Below are 26,178 nucleotides of genomic sequence, written 5' to 3' on the forward strand. Positions count from 1 at the left end.
TTTAGAAAGAAAACTGGTACATTAATGACTTGTTTTATGTTGGACTCAGAGTCTACTTTAGGCAAAAAAAAGACAGGCTGATCCATAAAGACACCCTGTCTTTGTGAAAACCCAGCTAAGGAGGTTTAGAATACAGAGCCTGGAGGTCGGATCTCATCTAGCTGATGGGATAGTGACAAGAAAAATGGTTTTCCTGGAAAAAACTTTAGATTTGCCTTGGCTGATGGTTGAAAGGGAGTCTGGGCCAGGGCCTAAAGTATAATGGCTAAATCCGTAGGAGGAATAGGATCCTTTAATGAAGGTCTAAGTAAAAAGGGTTTACACAGTTTAGAGGAAACTATGGTAGAGTTATTTTTGCCCAGGTGGAAATTAGAAATGGCAACCAAATGAACTTTAACAGATGAAAAAAGTACAGTTTTGTACCTACCATAAATGTAGATGTTTGAGTGTTCACCCTGCTGCAGTCATCACACTTGGATTATCCTGTCGTCAGGCGGTCCCGCAGTTGGCCGGAATTCCAAAGTCTTGGTCCGGCGTCAGTTGCTGCCGCTTCTTCCCTGACGTCAGTGCGCCAGGGGTATATATAATGCAACCGACGCCATTTTCTTCAGTTTTTCTTGCCCCAGATGTCAGGTGCCCCCAAAAAGGTGGTCAGTAATAAGTACCAAATTGAGTAACCTTTGCACAAACACAAAATCCCTTCAGCTATAAGCAAATACATCAGTAAGGTATTGAAGAGATTTAGCCAGTAGATCAGAGGGGATGGAGTGAGGGTAACCTGGACTGCAGCAGGGTGAACACTCGAACATCTACATTTATGGTAGGTACAAAACTGTACTATGTTCATCGTGTTACCCTGCTGCAGTCATCACACCTGGGTTGAATCCCAAAGCTAAGGATGGGAGAAGGTATCATAGAGAGTTAGACGAGGCTATAAGGCCCTGCAGAACTGCAGTGGCGAAGCCCGCCCTAGTCTTAAGAGTAAAGAGGTAAGTAATGGTGTTTGGTAAAGGTGTGTACTGAACTCCAAGTTGCAGCTTCTAAAATCTCCTTGGTTGGAACCTCCCTGAGAAAGGCTGTAGAAGTAGCTGTTGCCTTGGTAGAGTGGGACCTAATGGTAGCAGGAACTGGTTTTCCATGATGGGTATAGCAGAAACGTATGCAATGACCTATCCATTTGGAAATGGTTTGCTTTGATATAGCCTTCCCTTGAGAAGCTGTAGCATAGGATACAAAGAGCTGGTCAGATTTTCTGAAAGTCTTAGTTTTGTCCAAGTAGTAACGAAGTTGCTTGTGAATGTCCAAGGAATGCAGGAGTCTCTCACCTTTGTTCTGTGGATTTGGGAAGAAGGTGGGTAAGTGGATGGTTTGATTTAAAGCCACACTGGAAACCACCTTAGGCATAAAGGAAGGATTAGTTCGTAGAGAAACTCTTGTCTTGATGAAAAATGAGGAAAGGTTCCACTGCCATTAGTGCTTGTAGCTCGGAGACTCTTCTAGCTGAAGTTATTGCTAGCAGCAGGGCAGTCTTCCATGATAGGAACTGAAGATCAGCAGAGAAAGCTGGTTCAAAGGGAGGTAGCGTTAGTTTTTCCAGAACAAAATTGAGGTCCCATGTTAGTGTAGGAGCTCTCCTGGGTGGTCTAATGTTTTTTGTCCCTCTAAGGAACTGCCTTAGAAGTGGATGCGAAAATAAAGGTGGATCCGTGTTATAGTGGGCTGAAATAGCTGAAGCATGGATTTTAATGGAGGAGAAAGAAAGTCCTTTGTGCAACACCTCAGTTAAATACTGTAGAATGTGAGGCATGTGAGGCTGAATTGCGTCTTGGCTTTTAGCTTGGTTCCAGGCACAAAACCTTTTCCATTTGTCCGAATAAGCCTTCCTGGTGCTTGGCCTCCTGGCTTCCAGAATAACATCCAGAACTGCTTGGGAAAGAGGAGCTGGCTGGATGCTTAGTTGCTTTGCCATGCAGCCAGATTTAAGGTTTTGAGCTGGCTGTGAAGAATCTGATTGTTTTGTTGTGTGAGCAAATGGGGAATTTGTGGCAATATCCATGGTGGGCCGTGGGCCATATTCCTCAATAGCAGGTACCAGTGCTGGCGTGGCCAGTCTGGGGCTATGAGAATCAGTCGTGGTCTCTCCTTTTTGACTTTCAGAAGTACCTTTGTGAGGAGAGGCAATGGAGGGAAGGCATATACTGTCAGGTTTTTCCAACTGAAAGAGAGTGCGTCCACTTTCCAAGCTTGACGGTGAAGTGTCCTTGTACAAAATTTTGTTAGTTGATAGTTTTGAGGACTGGCAAACAGGTCTATGTCTGGAAGGCCCCATTTTTGAGTTATCATTGCAAATATTTGTGGATCTAGTTTCCACTCGTGGGGATCCTTGATGTTTCTGCTGAGGTCATCTGCCAATGTGTTCTTCTGTCCCGGCAGGAATTGAGCTTGTAACTGAACTTGGTAAGCCAGAGCTGTGTTCCATAAGATCATTGCTTGCCTGCATAGAGGGTAGGAATGTGTACCCCCTTGTTTGTTTATGTAACACATTACTGTGGTGTTGTCTGTCTTTATTGTAAGTTGTCCTGGATGTAATAGATCCTTGAAGGCTATCAGAGCTTTCTGCACAGCTAGCATCTCTTTTTGATTTATGTGCAGATTTCTTTGATCTGCAGTCCAAACGCCTTGAACGCACTGTCCTGCCATGTGTGCCCCCCAGGTGTAATCTGATGCATCTGTTGTGATAGTTTGCCTGGCTGGGTCAAGGTGAAAGGCTGACCCTTGTTGAGGTGACATGCCTGTGACCACCATAGAAATTCCCGTTGTAGGCAGGAATGAGAGATATCATTGTGTCCAAGCTGTGGCTGTGTTGAGACCATACGCTTTTTAGGTACCACTGTAATTTCCTCATATGCAGCTTTGCAAATGGTATTATTAGTATGCAAGATGCCATGAAGCCCAAGGCCTGCAGAATTTTTCTTGCAGTTAATTGGGTCTTTGTTGCCATTGTTTTGAAATATTGAGTCAGTTGTAGTTGTTTGTCTGGCATAAGATAAGCCTTCTGGGCTGTTGTATTCAAGCTGGCACCCAGGAATGTCATATTTTGTGAGGATACTAGTTTTGAATTATTTTCATTTACTGTGTACCCCAGGCAGTTTAGTAGATGTTTTACAAAGGCCAGATGATGTAAGAGAATGTCCTTGCTTTCTGCTTGGATGAGGCAGTCGTCCAGGTATGGGTATATTTGAATTCCTCTTTGTCTGCGGTATGCAATTACTGGTGCCAGGCATTTTGTGAAGACTCTGGGCGCAGTAGATAAGCCAAAGGGCAGTGCAGAGAATTGATAATGGGTTGAGCCTGCAATGAAACGGAGGTATCTTCTGCAACTTTGTCTGATAGGGACATGCAGGTATGCCTCCTTGAGGTCCAATGTTACTAGCCATGCTTCCTTGCCCAACATGGGAAGAAGCTGCTGTAGTGTTAGCATCTTGAATTTGGGTACTTGTAAGTAAGTGTTTAGAATTGAAAGGTCCATAATTGGTCTCCAGACATTGTCCTTTCTGAGCACTAGAAAGAGTCTTGAGTAAAATCCTTGGCCTTGCTCTTGAGTAGGTACCAGTTGAATGGCTCTCATGTCCATGAGAGCTGTAATTTGCTTTTGTGCCTCTGCCCATTGATTTTGTGGCAGGTTTGGCATTCCTCTTTTCATTGGCAAGGTGTGGAAATGGAATCTGTATCCTCGTAAAATTATGTCTAGGACCCATTTGTCCTTTGTGACAATGTGCCAGTTGTCTGAAAAAAGTGCGAGTTTTCCTCCCAAGGGGGCTGCCAAGAGAGTATTGCTTGGCCAGATGAGGTGCAAGTCATTGCGTTCGCCTTCTGGTGGATTGGGACCTGTCTTCTACTCCCTTCTGTGTTGTAGTGCCCCATTGGCAAGGTTTGTACTGGGCTTGTGGTTGTCCTCTGCCCCTTGGACGTCTGTATTTACCCCTCTGTGGTTTGTCAGTAGCTGGAAAGGACCAATTTTTGTTGGCCAGTTTCTGCTGAAGCGAGGGGGTTGTACCTGTAGGAAATCTTTGACTGTCTGCATAGATTTTGCCTTATCCACCATTTTCTTTATGACTTCTTCTGCTTTAACTCCAAAAAGAACATCCTGCTGTAAGGGAGCATCTAGAAGTTTTGCTTTAACATGATCAGGCAGAGTTTGTTCCTTTAACCAAGCATGCCTACGTATAACAGACCCAGTGACAGCTGCTCTGCAGGAGGCCTCCAAAGAATCAAACCCACATTGTAAGGTATGTTTGCCCACCTGTTCAGTGGCGTGCAACAGATCCTGTATTTCTTTCAATTCAGATTGTTGAGGGAGAGTGGTTATTCTTTGTTTTAACTGAGAGATTAGGAATTGCTGATACTTAAGCATGTGAAATTGGCAATTTAGTGCCCTCATAGCTAGTGTGGCTGAGGTGTAAACCTTTTTTCCCCACCTGTCTAGTGCTCTGGAATCCCTCTCAGAAGGTACAGGGCTTTTAGCCATAGAAGACTTAGCCCTCTTGGGACCCTGGGAGATAGTCTCTGGGTCAGCTACAGGGCTTTTGTAAAGAAATTTGTGGGAATCAGGCACTCTATAGTATCTGTCAAGCTTAGCCAGAGCAGGAGGTAGAAAATCTGGGTTCAAAGTGGATTCTAAGTAAACATCATCCACAATGTCCAAAACTGGTGGGATGGCAAGAGGTCTGTGTTGGGGGAGTAAAAGAAAAACTCTGAGCCTTTTCTTTGAGTCAGAGTAGTCCTGACCTTCCCAGTGAAAATGTTCCCTCATAGTGTGTAAAGTTTCCCCAAAGGAGTAGTCTTCAGGAGGAGAAGCTGAGGGAATAGAATCCTCAGAATAAGAATCTTCATAAGGGGAGAAGGAGTAATCTTGGTCCTCAGAGGAGTCTGAAGAGATGGATACTTGTTCAGAGGATGCAGAATCTTCCTCTTGTCTAGGCCTTTTGTCAGGAGGGGGCTGGGAACCCCTGATTAAAGAGATCAAATCTTCAGCCATTTTGAGCATCTGTTTCTTAGGCATGGGGCCTTGAACAGGAGACTGAAGTGCAGTCCTTTTTGATTTAGTAGGAGTCTTCATCTTAGAAAACGTTTTAATGGTCAGCGTCGTCGGTCTGAAAACACCTTCAGAAACCGATGGCGTTTCAGTAGCACCAACGTCTTTTGCAGCAATGTCGTCGGTAGGGCCTGAACTAAATGGCTGCGTCGGCCTGGTACATTCCGCCAAAATTTCCGTAGCGGTCTCGGGTTCCAGATCTGCGGTAGTCAGGGGCTGTGTCGGAGCCTCACTGAGGACCGGAGACCGGACCAGCCAAGGCCTCGGAATCTGGCTTAGGCCTGGGCTGTCTGTCCTTATCCTTGCGTTTTTTGTGCACGCCGGTAGTCAGTTGCTCTGACAGCATGGTGTAGTTAAATTTCCTACCAAAGTAGTGTCATGCGAAATCAAAGCGTCTTTTAATAGTACGCTTATTAAACCTAGCACAAAAACGACAACTAGTGACGTCGTGGTCTGGGCCTAGGCAAGGTATGCAATAAGAATGGAAATCCTTATGAGGTATTTGCTTCCCACAAGAAATACAATTGTTAACTTTTTCTGACATCGGTCTGAGGCAAGAAAAGTTTCAACGGGTACTTAGCTTTATAGAAGACTTTGGTCTGAAATTCGAATTCAAAAATCTCAGGAGTCGGCTGACCGGCACTTGCGAACTGCTTCTGCTTCGGGCACCGCACGGCAAGAAAGACTGGAGAAAATGGCATCGGTTGCATTATATATACCCTTGGCGCACTGACGTCAGGGAAGAAGCGACAGCAACCGACGCCGGACCAAGACTTTGGAATTCCGTCCGACTGCAGGACCGCCTGACGACAGGATAACCCAAGTGTGATGACTGCAGCAGGGTAACACGATGAACATCTAGCACCTTCATTGAAAACTGTAGCTAAAAAAATTCAAGGATAGATGACACAGATGCTGAGAAAGGATCCAGGTCCTTGCTAAGGGCCCAGAAAACAAATCTCTTCCATTTAATTTTGTAAATCATTCTAGCGTAAGCTTTTTGAGAAGATAAGATATGCAGACCGGGAAGCAGAGCCTGGGCTGTCTAACAATCAATGGAATTGGAGAAACAATGCTGCCAGCTTGAGGCTTCTTAAGTGTGGAGGAGTCATAGCTGCTGGGTGAGACAGTAGATCCAGAGTGGGATCCAGTATCTAGAGTGTATGAAGAAGGTGAGGCCAGAGGAAGGGGAACCAAATCTGACATGGCAAAAGGGTGCACTGGGGATAACTGCTCTTCAACCAGAATGCTTTCTGTAAAAATTCAGGAATGAGAGGTAATGGTGGGTGGTAAGCATAAAGAAGACAAGAGGGCCAATCATGGGTTAGAGCATCTCTCAGTGACTCACCCTTTTGGAGGGATCAGGAAAAAAAACTGCTGCACTTGTTTTTGAGGGGAGAGGTGGATATATCTCAACATGGCTGGCCCCACTGATGGAAAATTCTCTCTACCACCATGACAGTGAGAGACCACTCATGAGGCATCAGAATGGACCTATTTAGTTTGTCTGCAATCACACCAGATTTCCCCAGAATGTGTGTTGCTATTAGAAAGCGACCATTAAAGATTGCGCTTTGCCACACTCACACTGCTTCTCAAAAAAGTGGATAAGACTTTGTTCCGCCCTGTTTATTGATGTACCAGACCGCTGACATATTGTCTGGCAGAATGGCAACTGTCCTGGGTGGGACAGCATCTTGAAATGCCTGCAATGCTAAGAAAAATGCTCTCATTTCTAGGACTGATGTGTATCTTTGTCTCTTCGGGGGACCACGTACCCTGGACTGTCCTTCCCAAGTAGTGCCCCACCCCCACCCCAGTAAGGAGGCGTCCATGGGCAGGGGAAGAACAAATGGCCAACCTTCTGAGAGTTTATTTGAATAAATCCACCAAAAAAGATACCTTTTGCATGCCTGTATGATCTTGACTAGAGCAGTTAAAGGCTGTTGAAGAATGGACCACTGAGCCAACAAACTCCAGTGAAGTATTCTCATGTGACACCTGGCCAGAGGAACAAGGTTGACGGCAGCTACCATGGACTCTAAGGCCTGTAAAATTCGTCGTGCTGAGAGAGAAGTAATTTCTATTACTTTCCTGACCTGGGAACTGCGATTTGCTGTAACTGACTGTGATGCCTAGATGAAACGCAAATGGAGCAGGTAGTCCCTTGCCTGTAGGTGTCAAATGCCTGGTTGGGGTAGTTAGGAGACAGTCGTCTAGGTATGGAATCACTTGGAATCTCAGCAGTCTCAAGTGAGCTGCCACAACTGCCATGCATTTGTTGAACATCCTGGGGGCTGTGAGTAGACCAAAGGGCAGTCCTCTGAACTGATAATGACTGGCTCCTAGCCATAACAGCAAATATCTTCTGGAGCACCTGTTCATTTTGATGTGATAGTATGCATTCTGAAGATCTATGGATTACATCCAATCGTCCTTTTGCAGTAGTGACAAAATGGACTGAAATGTGACCATCCAAAACCTTGACTATTGCATGGACTGATTTACTTTGCTGAGATCCAGAACCAGTCTTAAGTCCCCTATCTTTTTTGGTACCAAGAAGATTCCTGAATAGGTCTCAGATCCTCAATGGTCTGGGGGGACCTCTTGGATGATCTTTTTTTCTTGCAGCTTTTTTATTTATTTATTTATTTCTAGTGCTACTGCTTCCTTCTGACTGGGTAGAACATCTGGGATTATTTTCATTTTGTTTGAGGGCGTTAGGGAAAATAGTATAATACAGCCTCTGGATACAATTCTCTGTACCCAAGAATCTTTTCTTATAGATAACCAGGCTCTCTGGTGCAAAGACAAGTGTCCCCTGACTGTCTCCAGAGGGAATCAGTCAGTCCTCCCTTAAACTGTGTTAGTAGGCTTGTCTGAGAAGGAATCCCAGAAGTCCTGGTTTTGTGGGTCACCTCTGCCATGAGGACAGTGTCTTCCATTTGAGTTTCCCCTCTCTGTCTCTGGGGCAACTATCTCCATGTAAGTCTTCAAAAAGACCCTGGGATTTGTGAAACCACATTTTTCTACCTCCCTACTGATTCCTTGAGAAAGGTCTTTGAAGAGTTGAAAAATGTACACCCACCCACAAATAGGGTCTATCCCTCTTGCTCACATCTAGAGAGCGTGTCCTTGACCTTGGAGCTAAACAAGGAAGATCCATCGAGAGCTGCATTGATGAATGAAAGTGTTCCACAAAATCACATAGTTGCTTCTAGGCATGTCTCCTAATGCTATGCCTGAACTTGCTCATCCTTGAGGTATCTTCTGTTGCATGGAAGATTAGCCTCATGAACGCATTAGAAATAGACTGCAGGGTGGCCAGTTGAGAGATTTAATTTTGGTATTCAACAGATATGGACCCAGAAAGAGACTTGGAAAACTCTTTGGTCAAATCTCTTTGTAATCTCATAAAATATGCCAAATAATTCAGTGACTGGAGTGTACAGGTCTTTGAAACATACATATGCTTAACAAATCTGTCCAAAGACCTGGATTCCCTGTTGGGGGATGGACAGAAGAACTCTGTTCTGCAAGTTCTTTCTTGGTGGCTGCCACCACAACCATGGCATCAATCGGGACTCCTTTGCTCCAGTGCAGCTGGTCCTTAACGGGAGCTAGAATTTTGTTAGGTCTTTTAGGGATCAGCTATACAGTATCAGGCTCCTTCCACACCCAGCAAGAAATAAGATCAATGAGTTCTTCAACTGGGGGAGTTAACCAAGAAGTAGAGAGGCCAGACCTGAAAGCCCCCAGGAACACAGATTCCTCCTAGGAAGGAGTATTGGAGGACCAACCACCTTTTTGTTTCAGGAGCTCTAAAATGTCTCCAAAGAAGACGTCTTCAGTGGGAGATCTGGAAGATCCCTCCCCTTCATCAAAATTGGTGTCCTCCATGACAGATTCCCAAGGGGAATCTAGATGTCTCCTTTTACATGTTCTCTTCCAAGGGACTTCTTTAGTTGGTTGGTCTGGAGAAGTATCAGAAGAGATGAAGATGTCCTAAGGGACCAACTGGAGACTAGATTGGCCTGGCTGTCCCAGTGCAATGAAATTGAAGAGACTCAGAACACAGACTAGAGGAAGCAAAGCTGTCTGATTGGGGGAGGGGGTGGGCATGGCTGTCCTTTCTCTAGATAAAGAGAAGGCCCTCTCCACAACCTCAAAGGTGGAACATCTAGGGGAAACTGAAGTCAACAGCATAGCAGTCAGACCTGAGCTGTCCAACACCGAAGCTCCAAGGGGGGAGAGGGCTCCAAAAGCTTCAGAGTCAATCCCAATCCCCTGGACCCAGTGCTGAAGCTTCGCTTCCAACAGTCCTCAGTCTCCAAAAGGCTCAGGGCTGGGTGACTCAGGGAAGTCAACAGTGTCAAAGAACAGACTGTGTTCGGATCTGATAAGGACACCCCCAGGAGTCTCATATCCGAGGGTTCCAAAACAGAGGGTTGAATCAGAGGAGGGGAGACCAAGAGGAGGTGGGCAAAGGTTGGCTCACAGATCCAGTAGGAGTCAGAGCCAGGAGAACCCTCATCTGAATCTGAGCTCTGTAAATTTTCCTTATCATCCTATCCATGTCAGCTTTGAATAAACTTCTGGAAGACTTAAGAGAAGATGTGGAGGATGGAAGTTTGAAATGCCTTTGGGGAGATCCCTCCAAAAATAGTGAAGAGGGCAGTGAAGTAACTGGATCCAGAAGGGGCAGAGAAGTTCAGATTGAAAGACAGCTAGTCTTAGAGCCAAGTGGATCCAAAGTAGTCAGGTCCACCTTTTTTGCAACTTGGTAGAAAGCTCTGATGAAGGAACCGATCAGGAAGAGCAGTCTGAGGACCTCTTATGCAACTTGTTCCTTCGCAGCCAAGTCTGGCCTCCCCTTGTCAGTTTTCTCGGATGGGGTTTAAGCCCTAGCTACAGAAGCAGAAGAGGAAGAAGGCTCTTCAGCACTAATTTATTCCTTCGGTAAGTAACAGCTCTGGAGCTGAATCCAGTGCAGATAGAACAATCTATGTCCAAGTGCATGGGTCCTAAACAACAAACACATTCCTTGTGGGGATCCAGGTTAGGGATTTTATGCCCACAGGTAATGCATTTTTGTAAACAGTAGGCTTGTCAGCCATTACATCCAGGCAAGAAAAACTGCCTAAAAACTAAGAAAAGGAAGACATTTTTTAAGAGAAAGAAAACAGAAATAACTACCAACAATGGTAGTGAAACGGTACTCTAAAGAGCAAGTTCAAGCTAAAAATAAGTAAGAGTACCAATGATGGCACTTTAGAGAGGTACTGACAAACGGGTACTTAGAAGATCGGAAACTACTAAACTTCAAAAGAGAACTACTGATGGAGGTATGAGAATTAAGATTTGACATTATAATAACTTTCTTAGATGTAACTCATAAAAAAAGGTAGAAACTACTCCAAAAGCTCGAGAGCTACAGGATCTGCATTTGAAGCTGAATGGCGGCAAACAAGATCTCATGTATGTTAGGTTGGCAAGGCATTATGGGTAAATAGGAGTTTGAGAGTTCTGGATTGGAAGTTCTGGTAGAAGTGGTCAAGCCAGATTCAAGTCTCGGATCCAGACCCATCAGTTGAGAAATGAATGAAAAGGACAACAGATCTTTCTTTCTTTCCAAACCTGGCCAAGGCTCTACTTTATTTGTCTTTTGGCAGGGGGGTTTTAGAGGTGCTAGCTTTTGCTCCCTTAGGACCCCAAGTCACCACTTGAGGATCCACTACAGAGTTCTTAAAAAGGTGGCTATGTGAATCCAGAACTCTGTAAAATCTGTCTGGCTTCCAAGCAGCAGATGGGAGGGAGTCTGAGTGCAAGGAAGAGTCCAACACAACATCATCCACAACCTCTAAGACTGAAGGATTGGCAAGGGGCTTATACTCAAGAAGATTTAAGAATTCCCTTATCCTCTTCTTTGACTGAGGGTAATCCTGAGTTTCCCATTTGAAGTGTTAATCAGGGTGTGGAGGGTCTCTCCAAAAGATATGCCCTCAGGGGCAAAAAAGCTGAGGCTAGGTTCTCATCAGAGTCTGAATCCCAGTGAGAAGTAACAGACAAACCTTCCTCAAAAGGTGAATTCCTCATTGTCTTACTCTGAATCAAAAGAATCTGAAGACTTCTGAGAGGAGATGCCCCTTTTTTTCTTTTACCAGGAGATGATCTATAGCAGAACCAGGAAAACTAAGCTGTCTACATCTGACCACAGTAATCAAATCCTCAGAGAACCTAACCAGGTCCTGCTGACAGGCCTGAGTTTGGGAGTGGGAGATGGTAAGCCTCGGCTGAGCCAAGCTGGAAGCAGCCTTTTTAAGTGAGGTCTTAGACTTGGGCCAGGTCACGGACAGGCAGCTGCATCCCGGGGAATGGTGAACAAAGGAAATTTCCTGAGAATGGGAGACTCCAGTCTCCCCTCTGACAGACAGAAAACAGTTTTTGGAAGCCAGAACCTGCAAAGAAGCTCCAGACCCATCCGATGATATAAGGCCTTCAGTTTCTGCAAATGTAGAGGGAGCCGGCAGCATATCAAACTCTGAACATATCTGAATAGAGCCCTGTGCCACAAACTCAGTCATAAGAGGAGGTTGCGAAAGCATCTTAAATTCTTCAGTGACAACAAGCCTGGGGGAACTGGCAGATGGAGAAAGAGCATCACTTGGTACCCTACGCTTCGAACACTTCTTTTTATCCCGAAGATCAACTTTGGCCCAACTGCTGGACTACACAGTACGAGAAGGCGCTAATGACTCACTAAAGCGCTTACAGATAATCTTGGGCCTAAGCTTGATCATCCTACTGTTAAATTGAGCACAGAACTGACAGGTACATTGTGTTCTGGGCCTAAACAAAAAGAGTTAAAGTTCTGGTGTAGTATCTGCTTGTCATAGTTGACCATTACTAACTTTCTCTGACATTAGTCAAGAAACATATGAAAATTTCCCCAACGGGGTACTTAGCTTTAGATGTCTTCTTTCTTTGGTGCAGACTGAGTGATGCACTGACTAGCACTCTGGTTTGGGCTCCAACTCCAAGAAAGAACTGAAGTTATGGCACTGGCTGACTTCCTTTATACCCAGATATCTTAATGTCAGTCAGGGCATTTTTCAGCTCCTGGAGGGGATAGAAATTCTCTGGTAGTTAGGCTGGCCTCCATGGCAGGAAATCCTATCAGTTAGGCTTGCAACAGTGAAACAAGAAGAACATCTATATTTCTTGCAATATGATTCCAGAATAGCCCTTACTCAAGTTTTTTTTTCTATTTTAACATACATCGTGCAAATCTCCCTTCCTTCTAACCAAATCTTTTAAAAATGATTTTTATGTTTATATATTGCCAATCTGTCTACCTCTGAACTACTGACACAATTTTTCCTACAGACACAGATAAAGCATAAACAAGACAGAGAAACATTGATTCCCCTTACTGCATCTGCACAGGGATATTCAACAAGTCATTTAGAATATATATTTTTGTCTGGGAAGGGGGTAATGGACTGAAAATAATATTTTGATCCTTAAGATGTCCTCCTCTGGAACAGCTTTGGTCCTTAACATAAGGTTTAGACTAGAGCTTGGTGCTTGACCATTAAATGAAGAACACTGATCAAACACCTTCTTCCTATGAGAGGGAAATTTCTTACCTCTTCCTGTTGTGTAACAGAAGAAATTGTTAACTTAAAGGAGAAACATGCTGTGTTGCTTTGCAGCCTTAGAAAATCAGATTGAAGAATCATCAATCCCCACTGAACACTCAGCAATCCAAAATAGTGAATTAACGTACAGGAGAGGCAGGGAAAAAAATAAGTGCAGCCCCTACAGCAGAAACCCATGTGCCATAACTAAACTCTAAGTGCAGATGCCACTTTCTTCTTGCCAGTAATTGCTCTTAAAAATCCATGGTTAGGAAGGAAGAAAAACAAAACTAACTCTAGTAACTACAGTAGCAGCTGTTACAAGTACATATGCGTACGTGTGTGTGTATGTACTGAATACAAAAGCAAAGAGCTGAAAGACATTTATTACACTGGATACTTTTTATGTACTAATTTATTAATTATGTCATACTTGGACATTTGAGCTGTAAACCAACAAAGGGGTAATGTGTGCATGCATGCGTGTGTGGGTGGGGAGGGGGGTGTAATAGTTTGTACTGCACATGCCTAACAACCAGCTAAAAATACCATGGTTAGTATTTATGTACTTATTCATTTGATCACAGTCAGTCAACTGAAATGTCAAAAACATTTCCTAGTATGTGTGTGTGTAACAAATTGCATTTCTGTGCATGTGTATGTGTATTATATGTATAAGAAACATGTAATCTCCGTGGTATCCCTTAAGTCTCGAACAACCCACTATACAAGTATAGTGGGTTCAGGACAAAACAGTGTAAGAAACTTCTCTGTGTGGAAGTTTTTCAATTCCTGCATGTCTAGCTATTCACTATATATTAAAAAGCAGAAAAAAATAAAAAAATTGTAGAAGTAGTAACAAACTTAAAAATTACCTAAATCAAAAAATAAAAACTTATTTTGAAAATATTATTATTATACAGCAGTATTAATTCTATTAGCTATTCAGAAGTAATCCAAGCAAGGCAGACAGTCTGTTTCCAGCTGAAAATCCTTTAAGCACACAGACTGGAAACAGACCATCTACCCTGCTTGGATTACTTCTGAAAATTTAACAGAGTTAATAACACTATATAATATTAATAGTATTTCAAAATAATTTTGATTTAGGACTTTTTAAGTTCACTACTTCTACTACCATTTTCTGATATTTTTTTTCTGCTTTTTAATATATAAAGTGATTAACCAGACATACAAGAATTTAAAAAACTTCTACCCAGAGAAGTTTCTTAACACTGTTCTGTATAATATCTATCTACATATAGGCATATGTATGTGTGTGTGTTTGCAGGCATTATAAAAGTTATATAACTTACATTTTAAATGTTAAATACTTTCCCTCTGGAGTTGGGCCTCACAACGCTCCTGAATGGTCAGTTATTTCCAATAATATCTAACTTGTTGGGCATTACTGCTTTCTTATATACATTTTAAGACAGTCCAGATATATTGCTTAGCATTTTGAGAGTTTCACCTCGAGTATTTGGTACTATCAGAAATTTCCAAGTGAGAGCATTGCACTACAGAAAGCCATTGTCCAATCATACATTATAAACATCAAAAGACAAAACTTTTACACAGACGCTGCTAAAATCAGATGTTTTCTCTTTAATATCACCAGACAGCTTAGATTCCTTATCAAGAAGATCACTACAATCACTGACAAGTTTCTTGATATTCTCTACTGCATCTCAGTTACCTTAACCAAAACAAACAGAAGCAGACTGACAGAGTTCTGAATCCTTAGAATGGTAACTGTATTTTTCCGGATCTTAGACCTTCAGAAATAGGATGTGACATGCAAAAAAGTTTCTCTTAAAGTTCTTAAATTCTCATACACTAAAAACTGATTCACCAGACACGTGCCTAGCTAGTTTATAAAACATAAGCTTTTCCTTTCTAGACTGAAATGTTAGACCACAAGGTACAGTACTTGCATAAAAAGGATACAAAGTTTACACGGAACAGGCGGCTGAGAGGCCACAGCTGATGGAACTGTTAAAACAAGCAGAGAAAACATGTTAATATTTCTGAAAACATATTCTTCTGTAATGCAAATATTTGTTTGATACAAAACTGCTCAACATTTTGTTATAATCCACAGAATATAAACTGATCCTCCATCACTGTGTTATGCTACCCCTGATATGTGTGTATGCTTTTCATGGAAAAATATCTAAAATCTTTACAGACTTCACAAGATAAAACTACCACAACAAATACAAATAAACAGACCAAGCACGGTCTAAAATAAAAAGTCACAGAAAAAGAAAAACAGTCTGTTCTGTTTTATTATCACCCACTACAAAATTCTGAAAAGCAGCTTTACACGACTAACTTGGGGGGTGTCAGGTTGCACTTCAAAAAAGTTAATGGAATTGTGAGTCGCTTATTATAAGTACATAAAAATGCGTTCAGCGATTCAGGCAACTCACATTGTGCACTTTCTTATGCATTCAATACTATTCAGTGCTGCAATGAAAGCTGCCCCTGCACTATACATCTAAGCTGTTTAACTATATACATATACACACACACACACATATATATATATATATATATATATATATATATATATATATATATATATATATATATATATACATATATATATATATATATATATACACACACACACAGATACATACATATATATATATATATATATATATATATATATATATATAGTCGGATATACCCGGTTAACAAATGTCAAAATAAATAAAATAAAAAAATAAAATTGTGTGTGTGTGCATATATAAATATATATATATATATATATATATAGTCGGATATACCTGGTTAACAAATGTCAAAATAAATAAAATAAAAAAATAAAATTGTCTGTGTGTGTCTGTGTGTATCTATATAATATCTACAAAATCCCTAAACTACAGATTCAGTTTCAAGAAGCTTTTAATTATAACTCCATGAATATAGTCTACCTTGCAGTATGTGTGTGTGTGTATCTATATAATATCTACAAAATCCCCAAACTAGAGATTCGGTTTCAAGAAGCTTTTAATTGTAACTCCATGAATATAGTCTACCTTGCAGTATGTGGGCAAAACCAAAAGGAAATTAAGCGATCGTATTAAAGAACACAGACCAGAACTTAGAGAGACATTAAGAATGCTTTAGCTAAACACGCTTTTAATAATGCACAGTGCAATACTTTCCATTTTGTTGTTCTTGAACATGTTTCTTTGCCTTTTGGTGACTGCACTCCCCTTCTGAAAGTTAAAGAATTGAGATGACAAGTTAAATTACAGGCAGACACGCCCCCTGGACTCAATGGGAATCTTAACATTAGTAGCATCCTTAACTGGATTAGACGGGGAGGACACACCCCTACAAAATGTAAAATTGTTTTCCCCCTAGTTCTTAACTCATTCCACCATTATTCTGATGAAGTTAGACTGGTTAACCTATTTTAACGAATGAAAGTGCTTAATATTTTCATATTTTTCAGACTGTTTTGGATTTTATCTTGTGGATTGTTTGTATTGAAGTAGTATTTAATGAAGAAAGGATTTTCTAATTTGAACTATTGGTCTCAGTCTCCTTATTGTGCCAGGTTCCAAGATATTTTATTAGTTATAGAGTGAAGTTTTGCCTCAAAGACAGTGGACAGTTTTCCTGATATATATATATATATATATATATATATATATATATATGTATTAGTGCATTCTGATATTCCAATTCTAGATAAATACCTCTTGTCTCAGGGCCATCTTAACAACATTACTGCCCCCCCCACCCCCACAAAGCAGTGCACTGCACTGGGGCCCCTGCCTACACAACCACTCACACAATTAAAAATGAAAATGGCCAATAAAATTAAACATATATTTATTGATACTTCCAACAAAATCAGTGTTTATACATTTAAAAACATGCTAGAAAAGCCACAAATTTTAAGAGGAATAGACCAAAACTTCCAGACATAAGATACAGGGTTTGAGCTTGAGCAAAGTAACACTAACCACCAGATGTTCTCCTATTCATCTGTTACAGTATTCTTTACACCTTTAAACGAGGGTGTTCTCTGCCAGTGGTGACCCAACATCAGCTAGTATACAAAAGTCTTTCATTACTGTAGGGTGCGTAGTATATTGCATGGAGGCTGCTATCATACGTTGGCCATAAAAGTAATGTACGCAAGCACCAACCTCAGAACTTCTCTGCCACCAGTCCAAACATCACGTTTGAACATCAGTCTGCTCACCGAGTCATTAGCTGTGTTCCAGCGTTTTCTCAAATAAGTGCCCCTTTGGGAAATTCTTGTTTCTTTTATTAATGTTTTATGATAGGGTTCATGTCATCCAAAAAAGGCAAATGCAAATGTAGAAGACAAACTCCACTTAAAGACAGCCATCTTCAGTGTTTGTTCTGCCTAGGAACTACCAATGACCACAAATCCAGTCCTTTGTGCCCAAGACCCTAAGAAGACGACTTTCCTCCATTTACTTGGAAAACCCAAGATTAAATTTGCTAGCTAAAAGAGTGATGGAGGAATCCTCAAGGCTCAAGGTTGAGTCACTTATGAAGAGGAAGGCCAAAAAGCCAAGGCCTGAACCTGCTGCTGCACCTCTTGCCATGGACATTTTTCCTGAGGTGGATGACAGCCTGGAGATACATATGGTTCCTGGTTCCATTTCACAGGCAAAGCCAGATGTTGAGGCCACCTTGGATTCAACCACAGTCAAGTACTAAGAGGATGAGCAGGCATCCATCTCTGATGTATGTGGGAACCAAGGCTCATGATAACTGATGGCCCTTAGGGAATACCTCAGATCCTTGTGCAGGAGGAAATTCACTCTGACATTATTGAATGCAGGCCTATGCCCAGGACTCCATTACATAGAGCAGACCAGCATCAAAAGAAGAAGCAGAAGTCTAAACACTTGTCCCCAAGAAAGGAACAACAAGGTGACTGGCAACAATTCACCCAAGGCCTTTTCAACCCCAGAGTGACTGGCAACAATTCACCCAAGGCCTTTTCGAGGCCCTTATGGCCCTGAAGCCCCCTCTGGGTGTGTTGGTCTCTGCCCCCCCACCCTGCTTCCCCATATAAAATGGTTAGGGAAGAGGGTTCAATTCATCAGAGGAAGAGGCATCCTCAGAAGAGGAATCTCTAGCCTATACCTCACAGATCCCTTCCTGTTTAGACTACGCCACCCCAGAACAGGACTCCAAAGCAACTGACTCACCCATGGAAGAACTCTTCCTTGGAGAGACTGCGGTCAAAATGAGGGGATCATTTCAAATACGAGAACACTCAGGTATCTGACGTACAAAAGAGATAACTATGACCTTCTGCAGGTGGAATTATCCAGCCCTTCAGCTATTCTTCCTGTGTTACCGGCCCTTTTAGATGCTTTTGCCTCAGTTTCCCAGTCCCCTGACTCCCAGCCTCCTGACCCTAAGATGCCTGACCGATTTTACAAGGTACCTGAAGACTGCAAGTTCCAATTCAGATACCCTTCAGTAAATCCCTCAGTTATTTCACTGGCTTCATACAAACCATCCAGGTTACTGCCTTCAACTTCTCTCCTTCCTTAAGATAAGGACAGCAGAATCCTGGAAAGGCTGGGTTAAAATTTATACACTTCAGCCACCCTGGCATTTAGAGCCATTAACTACCAAATGCACATGACCAAACCTGCCCTAGAGCTTCAGTCCCAATTTTTTCAGATCATTTCTGATTTGCCTGATTCAGAGAATAAGACCTTGACTGCGTCCTTGCTTGCAGCACCATCACAAGTAGCCTGCCATGCCATCAAAAGCACCTATAATACTGCAGAGGCTTCTGTCAGGGCAGCTGACTTGGGCTCTGTCTTAAGGAGATTCTCCTGGTAAAGACTCCAGCCATTACCAGTGGATATTAAATCTAAACTTATGGATGCCCCTTTAGATGACTCTGCATTATTTTGCCCTGCATCTGCGAACTTATTTAAATCCCAGCAGGAAAAGGGTAAGAAATTGCAGGAATTGAAGCACATCTTTGTTTCTTCAGTGCCCCCACTCTGGAATCATAGATAAACTTACTAAGCTGGGCATTAATCCCTACATCACCCAATGGGTTGCTAACTGGCTTACCGATAGAACTCACACTGAAAAAGTAGCCGACTCCAAATCCAGCTCCAGACAAGTGACAAGTGGAGTACCTCAGGGTTCAGTCCTGGGACCGCTCTTGTTTGACATCTACTTCTCTGAAGTACAGGCCAACACTAAGGGACTCTGGCTAACAAAGTTTGCAGATGACTGCAAACTGGGAGCCATTATTGAATCCCCAAATGATGTGGATACTCTACAAAAGGGCCTTACAGAAACAGATGCTTAGTGCCAGAGCCATGGGCTCAAGCTCAATGCCAAGATATGTATAGTTATCCCCTTTGGGAAAAAACATGTATCCGTGAATTACCATATAGGTGGCAGTACACTAAACACCAAAAGTGTGATAAGAGTCTTAGGGACACAGGTGGACAGTGGTCTCACCTTCGATAACCACATCGCCACAACAGTCAGGAAATCCTTCTATGTGGCACACCTCATCACTAAGGGCTTTTCATCCAGAAAAAAGGAGGTCATTGTCCCACTGTACTCATCCCTCATTAGACCCATTATAGAATACAAGGCCCCATTTGGTATGTACCTCTCAAGACATCTGCAACAACTGGAAAGGCCGCAGAAATACCTCACTAAAAGAATCACAGGCCTAAAGCAGATGCCCTACGCTGACCGCCTTAAAAAAACAGCTATACTCTGTCGCGTATCGTCTACTCAGAGGCGATCTCTGCTTAACATACAAGGCCATGTCAAACCCAGAGCTGTTGGACATGCTACACTTAAAAAAATCCCAATCCCTCAGAGCCACACGCTCCAGGGATCTAAACCTTGTCATCACAATAAACAAAACATGCTGGAGGGATAGGTTCCTGACCCAGAGACTCTCCAGACACTGGAATAGATTGCCCATACATGTCAAGCAGAGTGCCTCTTTGGTCCTCTTCAAAAGGAACCTTGACGATTGGATGGGAGAAAGGAAATTCACCCTGGGGGTCACGTCAGTCGCCCTGCTAGACAGGGGTCCAGGGAAGTAAATAGTGTGGGAAGAAATAGCCAGGGAATTGTTATGGCTAGGCTTATATAGGCCCTAGAGTTGATAGCCTAGTACCAACCTATGAACCAAATTTCAACAAAATTACGCAGCTAAAACTGCCTTTGTACATAGACACTCCCACCCTCCTCCACCAAAAACAAAGGTGGTAGGAGGCCTCAGCAGCCCAGGGTTTTCCCTTGCAACTCCAGCTCAGAAGCAGCTCTTTCCTGAAAAGCCTGGTTCCCTGTGACGGCCCAGACCACCTCACTCACATTCCTCTTTCCCAGCACCTCTCTCTGTCTCGGCCAGTCTAGGAAAGCATATCTCAAGACTCCTGGGTTCTTTTTATCATTCAAAAGGAATACTTTCTGGTATGGGACTCCCTACCTTCCTTCAGGGACATCCCTCAACCACCAGGGGAACAACTACCCTCTTTTACAGAGGTACTGCTAGACCTGCAGAGACAAAAGTCCATTCAGGAGGTACCTCAGGACCAAAAAGGAAGGGTGGGGATTCTGCTCTAGAATGTTCCTAGCACCCAAAAAGGATGGTTCCTGGAGACCCATTCTGGATCTGTCTCATCTCAACAACTTCCTGAAGGTACCCACTTTCCATATTCCATATTATTCTGCTACAAGCCTAGTTGGCTTCCCTGGATATCAAAGATGCATACCTTCATATTCCTAGCCCCCAACTGCAGGAAGTTTTTATGTTTCTCTATGGCTTCCTGGCATTTTCAGTTCTCTGCCTTGCCCCCTTGGACTTTCTACTGCACCAAGGGTATTTACAAAATGTTTGACTCCAGTGATTGCCTACTACAGGCTTCAGGGCATCCAAGTTTTTCTTTACCTACACAATGTCCTCTTTTTGGCAACCTCCCCAGAGATCCTGGAGCAAAACATCCTCTATGCCATTTCTCTACTACAAAGTCTGGAATTCACCATAAACCAAAAGAAATCCATTGTCACCCCCTCTCAGGTTCAGATCTTCCTGGGATACAGAATACAGACAGACCTCATGAAGGTCTCTCTTCCCCCTCAGAAGCCGCAGGCCCTCACTTCCTACTTCCAAAACATTCTGCCTCATCACCACATTTCATCCAGAGTGTTCCTCAGGGTTCTGAGCTTCATGGCATCCACAATACCTATGGTACCTCCAGTGGTTCCTAAAGTCTGTTCCTTTAGATCCTCTAGAGTTTCCAATTCCTCTCATTCCCTGTCTGAAGACTGAACTACAGTGGTTGATCTAGCAAGTGTCACTCATCCCAGGTTTCCCCTTGCATCCTCTGCCACCAGTCGAAGAGATGTTCACAGACGTCTTGGATGTGGGCTAGGTGGCAGCTTTCAGAAATTTGAAAGCATAATGGGTATGGTTCCCCCCTCAACAAAGGGAACACATCAATGTAAGGGAGATGAGGGTGCTGCTGTGGGTCTAATATGTCCTCAAAAAGGCCTTTCATCAAATGCCTCTTCATCGACCCTCAAACCGTGAAATCACAAAACAGCATAAATGTAGATGTTCAAGATCCACATTGCTGCAGTCCTTACATTGGTAGTCCGCTCGGGTCGCGGTCGGCCCGAATGCTGGTAATAAGTCAAGGCCGGGTCAATGCGCATTTGACTGTGACGCTAGGGTACAAATACAATATGCCCGACGCATATCCTCTCCTTCTCAGTCTTTCAGCCCCCCAAGACCCTCAGAAGAAAAGGTCTGCAGCAATGTGGATTTATGGTAGGTACATTTTATAGTATGTAAAAAACTCATGTGTCTCTCATCTCAACATGCACTGGTCCTTACACCCAAAGCAGAGGAAAGGAGGAAGGGAAAAGGGATGTAAATTATAGCGAAGCAAAAGCTGCTGCAAAACAAAAGGCAAAACCAAAGGCTCAACTGCCATAAGGGCCTGCAACTCAGAAACCCTTCTTGCAGAGAGGTAATAGCCAACAAAAAAGTCTTCCATGATGAAAAAAACTTTAAGCAGTAGCTGCAGGGCAGGCTCAAAGTTTGTAGTTTCTCCAACACAAAAACAAGATCCCAAGCAGGGTAGGAGCTGTAGAGCTAGATTCTTTATTCTTTTTGCCCTCTGGTCACAATCATAGTGAGCGAAAATTTGCTGCATATGAACCTTAATAGAAAGAGAAGGACAAACCTTTCCCAGTAACTCAGTAAGATATTGAAGAGCCACACTTTAAATTAGGCCCAGAAACATCAAAAATCCTGCTGCCAAAAAAAAAAAATCTTCCATTGTCTTTGTGACACTTTCCTTGTACTAGGCCGAGACAACTGATGAAAGTAAAGGGAAAGATTCTTTTGTTTGTCCGGGGGTCAAACCATCTGGGGGATGCTGTATCAGTCCTCACACCCAGAAAGCACATGTCTTGAGAGGGTACTAGACTGGACTTTTATTTAGCTCACAGAATACCCCAGGCATCTTAGCACTGCTATCCCTGACTAACAGTTTCTGGGTCTGCCCTAGGACTCTTAAAAAGATACTTATGAGCAGGCACCACCCTGTATAATATCTATCCGGTAACAGGAGGGAGGCAATCGGAGTTAAAGAAGCCTCTGCAAAACATCTTCCACCACATCTAAACATCTAGGTATAGCCAAGTATAAATGAAGGCCTAAAGGTAAAAAAAAAATTCCTCTAAGCCTTTCTGGAAATCAGAGAAGTCCTACCTTCTCCCTCAAAAATGCTCCCTCATAGAATGAAGAGTTTCTGAAATCAGGAGGAGAAGCAGAAGAAACTCCTGGCTCAGGCTCCACCTAGGTCTCTTTATCAGGGAGGCAAAGAACCCCTAATCAAAAAAATCAAATCTTCTCCATTTTAAGCATATGCTTCTTGGGCACAGTTCCAGAGAAGAAAGAGTGACACCAACTGAAGCTGAAGAGCTGAACCTGCTGGCCTTCTGGAAACAGAAGGAGAAGGAGAAGGCCTAGGACTGGGAGGGTATAGTAACCTGAAGCCCCTGAGCCCTGACCTGCCTCCCTGAGAGGCCACATGTTCTTCTAACCTAGGCTTAACTGCTTTGTCCTTTTGGCGCTTTCGCAAGAGGGCGCGGGAGATCGGATTTTTGTGCTCAGGCCCTAAACAAGGAATACACAAAGTATGATAAATCTCTGCGTATCTGTTTCTGTTTCAAGAAATGCAATTATTGACCTTTCAATGTGAGATGAAGAACATCAGCAAACGTCCACATCAGCAATTTCTTTCCCTGGGAAAGAAATCGCTTGGCCATCCTTGTTAGTTTGCCATTTTCCCCACTGTAGTGCAATCTTGGAGTTGGTATATTTAGTTAGGGAGGGTGTGGGGGGCATGTAATGTTTGTAGTGATGTGTTTTTCCTTTTAAGTCAAGCGATTTCTTTCCCAGGGAAAGAAATCACTGATGTGGATGTTCACTGTTTTGTGATTTCACAGTTTAAGGGTCGATGAAGATGAGGATACAATACAGAACAGACCCCCCTGCTGCTAGTCATTCAGACCTTTCATCCTCTCTTCCACCCAGGACCTTTAAAGCTGTCCACAGACAATATGACAGTCCTCCGGTATGTGAACAAATAGGGGGTACCAAATCCTATTTACTATGCAGTCTGGCACTCCAGGCTTGCGAGCTGGCAGTCCAATATCAGGTGACTCTTCAGGCAGTGTACATTCCATCCAGCCAAAATTGTATGTCAAGACACCTTGAGCAGGTCCATAACACAGTCCAACAAATGGGTGCTTCAAAGGGATGTGTTTCTGGATACTGTCCACCAGTGGGGTATACCTCAAGACCGCAATCCAAATTATAGCTTGCTACAGATCCCCCACCATACCCCAGGATTCCCACTCCTCATTTCTTGATACACTGGAAAATATTAGGGTACAACCAACACCCTAATAATGGGCGATTTCAAATACCCACCATTAACTGGGAAAACTACTCATGTACTAACTTCTTTTGCTCAACGTTTTCTGGAATTCATAAATTCCAACGCCTTGGATCAACTTATCTACACCCCCACCTGGGGCAGCAAAATCCTAGACCTGGTCATTACCAACATGGGCAACCGGTGTTCCGCACCAGAGGTCAATTCCTCGTTGGTCAGATCCGACCACAAGCTAATCAGCCTAGACATCCCGCCCCCACCCTCCATTAGGGAACCCCCCGTAAAAAATTTCTCCAAAGCCAACTTCACGCTTCTTAAGGCAGAAGTGGCAAACTTCATGATACCCATGCAGACGGACAATAGAGGTACGACTGCTGAATCCTACACAAATGCACTTTATAAGCACTCACACGAGTGCATGGATTGTGCAATCCCTAACAGAACCAAGATGCTATCCTCCAAAAAAAGGAAGCCAATCTGGTGGTCCCCTGCCATAAACAAACTCTTCAATAGAAGAAAAAAACTGTTGCAAAAAAAGAGTAAAATCCCATGACTGGAGGAACTCCCTGGTCAGCCTCAGTAAGAAGCTGAGATCCCTCATAAAATCCTCCAAAGCTAGCTACGAAAACAAAATCGCCACTGATTCTAAAGACAACCACAAAGCATTCTATAGCTATGTCAAGAATCTCAATGGCAACACTCAGATCTGCTCTGAGTTACAGCACAATGGCACTAAATATACAGAACCAACTGATATTGTCAACATCCTGGCAGATAGGTTCAGTGCTAACTTTACCCCCCCCCTCACCCCCTAAAGGGCCCATCTCTACACTGGAAGAATGCAAAGTTCCTGTAATCACAGCTGCACAGGTAAAAACCACACTCTCCAAAGCCAAGAACACAGCATCCATGGGACCTGACAACATCCCAGGCTGCGTTCTACATGAACTACAGAACGAACTGGCACCCCACCTAAGCACCATAGTCAATCAGAGCCTCACCTCAGGCTTTGTGCCCACTGAATGGTGCACAGTGATGGTTATCCCACTCCACAAAGGGGGAGCCACCACAGACCCCGGGAACTACTGCCCCATTAGCCTGACGAGCCTGGTCTGCAAGGCTATGGAACGTATCATCATGGAACTTATGAACAATGACAGTGGTAATCTCCAAACTCTGGACCCCACCCAGTTCAGGTTTGTAAAAGGCAGATCATGTCTCCTAAACCTGAAAGACTTCTTTGAACCGGTCACCAAAGCTGTAGCTGAGGGTAAGCTGGTTCACACAGCCTATATAGATCTCTCCAAGGATTTTGACACCATCCCCCACTATGGAATTATAGATAAACTCACTAAACTAGGTAAAAATCCCTATGTCACAAGATGGGTTGCCAACTGGCTCACTGACAGAACCCACACTGTGAAAGTAGCAGATTCCAAATCCGACTTCAGACCAGTGACAAGTAGAGTACCACAGGGTTTAGTCCTGGGACTTCTCCTGTTTGGTATCTACTTCTCTGAAGTACAGGCTAACGAAGTTCGCAGATGACTGCAAACTAGGAGCCAGAATCAAAACTCCTAATGATGTGGACATCCTACAAAAGGGCCTCACTGAGACAGATGCCTGGTGTCAAAGTCATGCCCTCAAGCACAATGCCAAAAATTGCACTGTGATCCCTTTTGGCAAAATCTCTGTACCCATGAACTACCACATATGCGGTAGTCTACTTAACACCGAAAGTGTGATGAGACCTTGGGACACAGGTGGACAGTAGTCTCTCCTTTGATAATCACATTGCCACAGTAGACAGGAAATCCTTCTACATGGCACACCTCATCACAAAAGGTTTCTCATCCAGGAGAAAAGAGGTCATTGTTCCCCTCTACTAGTCATTAATTAGACCCATTATAGAATACAGCGCCCCTTCTGGTATGCACCTCACAAGACATCTACAACAACTGGAAAGGCCGCAGAAATACCTTGCAAAGAGGATTACTGACCTCAAACAAATGCCCTATACAGACCGTCTAAAAAAACTCCAGCTTTACTTGGTCACATCGCCTACTCAGAGGCGATCTCTGCCTAACATACAAAGCTATGTCAAACTCAGAGCTGTTGGACATTCTCCACTTAAAGAAATCCTAATCCCTCCGAGCTACACGCTCTAGGGACCTAAACCTTGTCACCACAATAAAAAGAACATGCTGGAGGGACAGATTCCTGTCCCAGAGACTTCCCATACTCTGGAACAAACTACCTATCTATACCAAACAAAGCTCCTCATTAGCACTCTTCAAGAAAAATCTTGATGACTGAATGGGAGATAGGAAATTCATCCTGGGGATCACTTCTGTGGCTCTGCTCGACAGGGGCACAGGAAAATAATTTTCTTGGGTGGCGAAAGCCAGGGTACCTTTTTGGCTAGGCTTATACAGGCCCTAGCGCCAATAGCCTAGTACCTACC

The 26,178-nt window shown here is 43.2% G+C and overlaps 1 protein-coding gene across 1 annotated transcript in view; it reads right to left on the minus strand.

Annotated features, from left to right (window-relative positions):
* The window catches only part of RMC1 (regulator of MON1-CCZ1), a 1,444,591-nt gene that overhangs the window by 715,966 nt on the left and 702,447 nt on the right, over positions 1-26,178 (minus strand). Inside the window, exon 11 of the mRNA XM_044065362.1 lies at positions 14,686-14,730. Within this exon, the coding sequence (XP_043921297.1) occupies positions 14,686-14,730 (45 nt within the window). The remainder of the gene's footprint in view (positions 1-14,685; positions 14,731-26,178) is intronic.

This window comes from Protopterus annectens, chromosome 3.part0 (assembly GCF_019279795.1).
Source record: "Protopterus annectens isolate FY-2018-M chromosome 3.part0, PAN1.0, whole genome shotgun sequence".
NCBI lineage: Eukaryota > Metazoa > Chordata > Ceratodontiformes > Protopteridae > Protopterus > Protopterus annectens.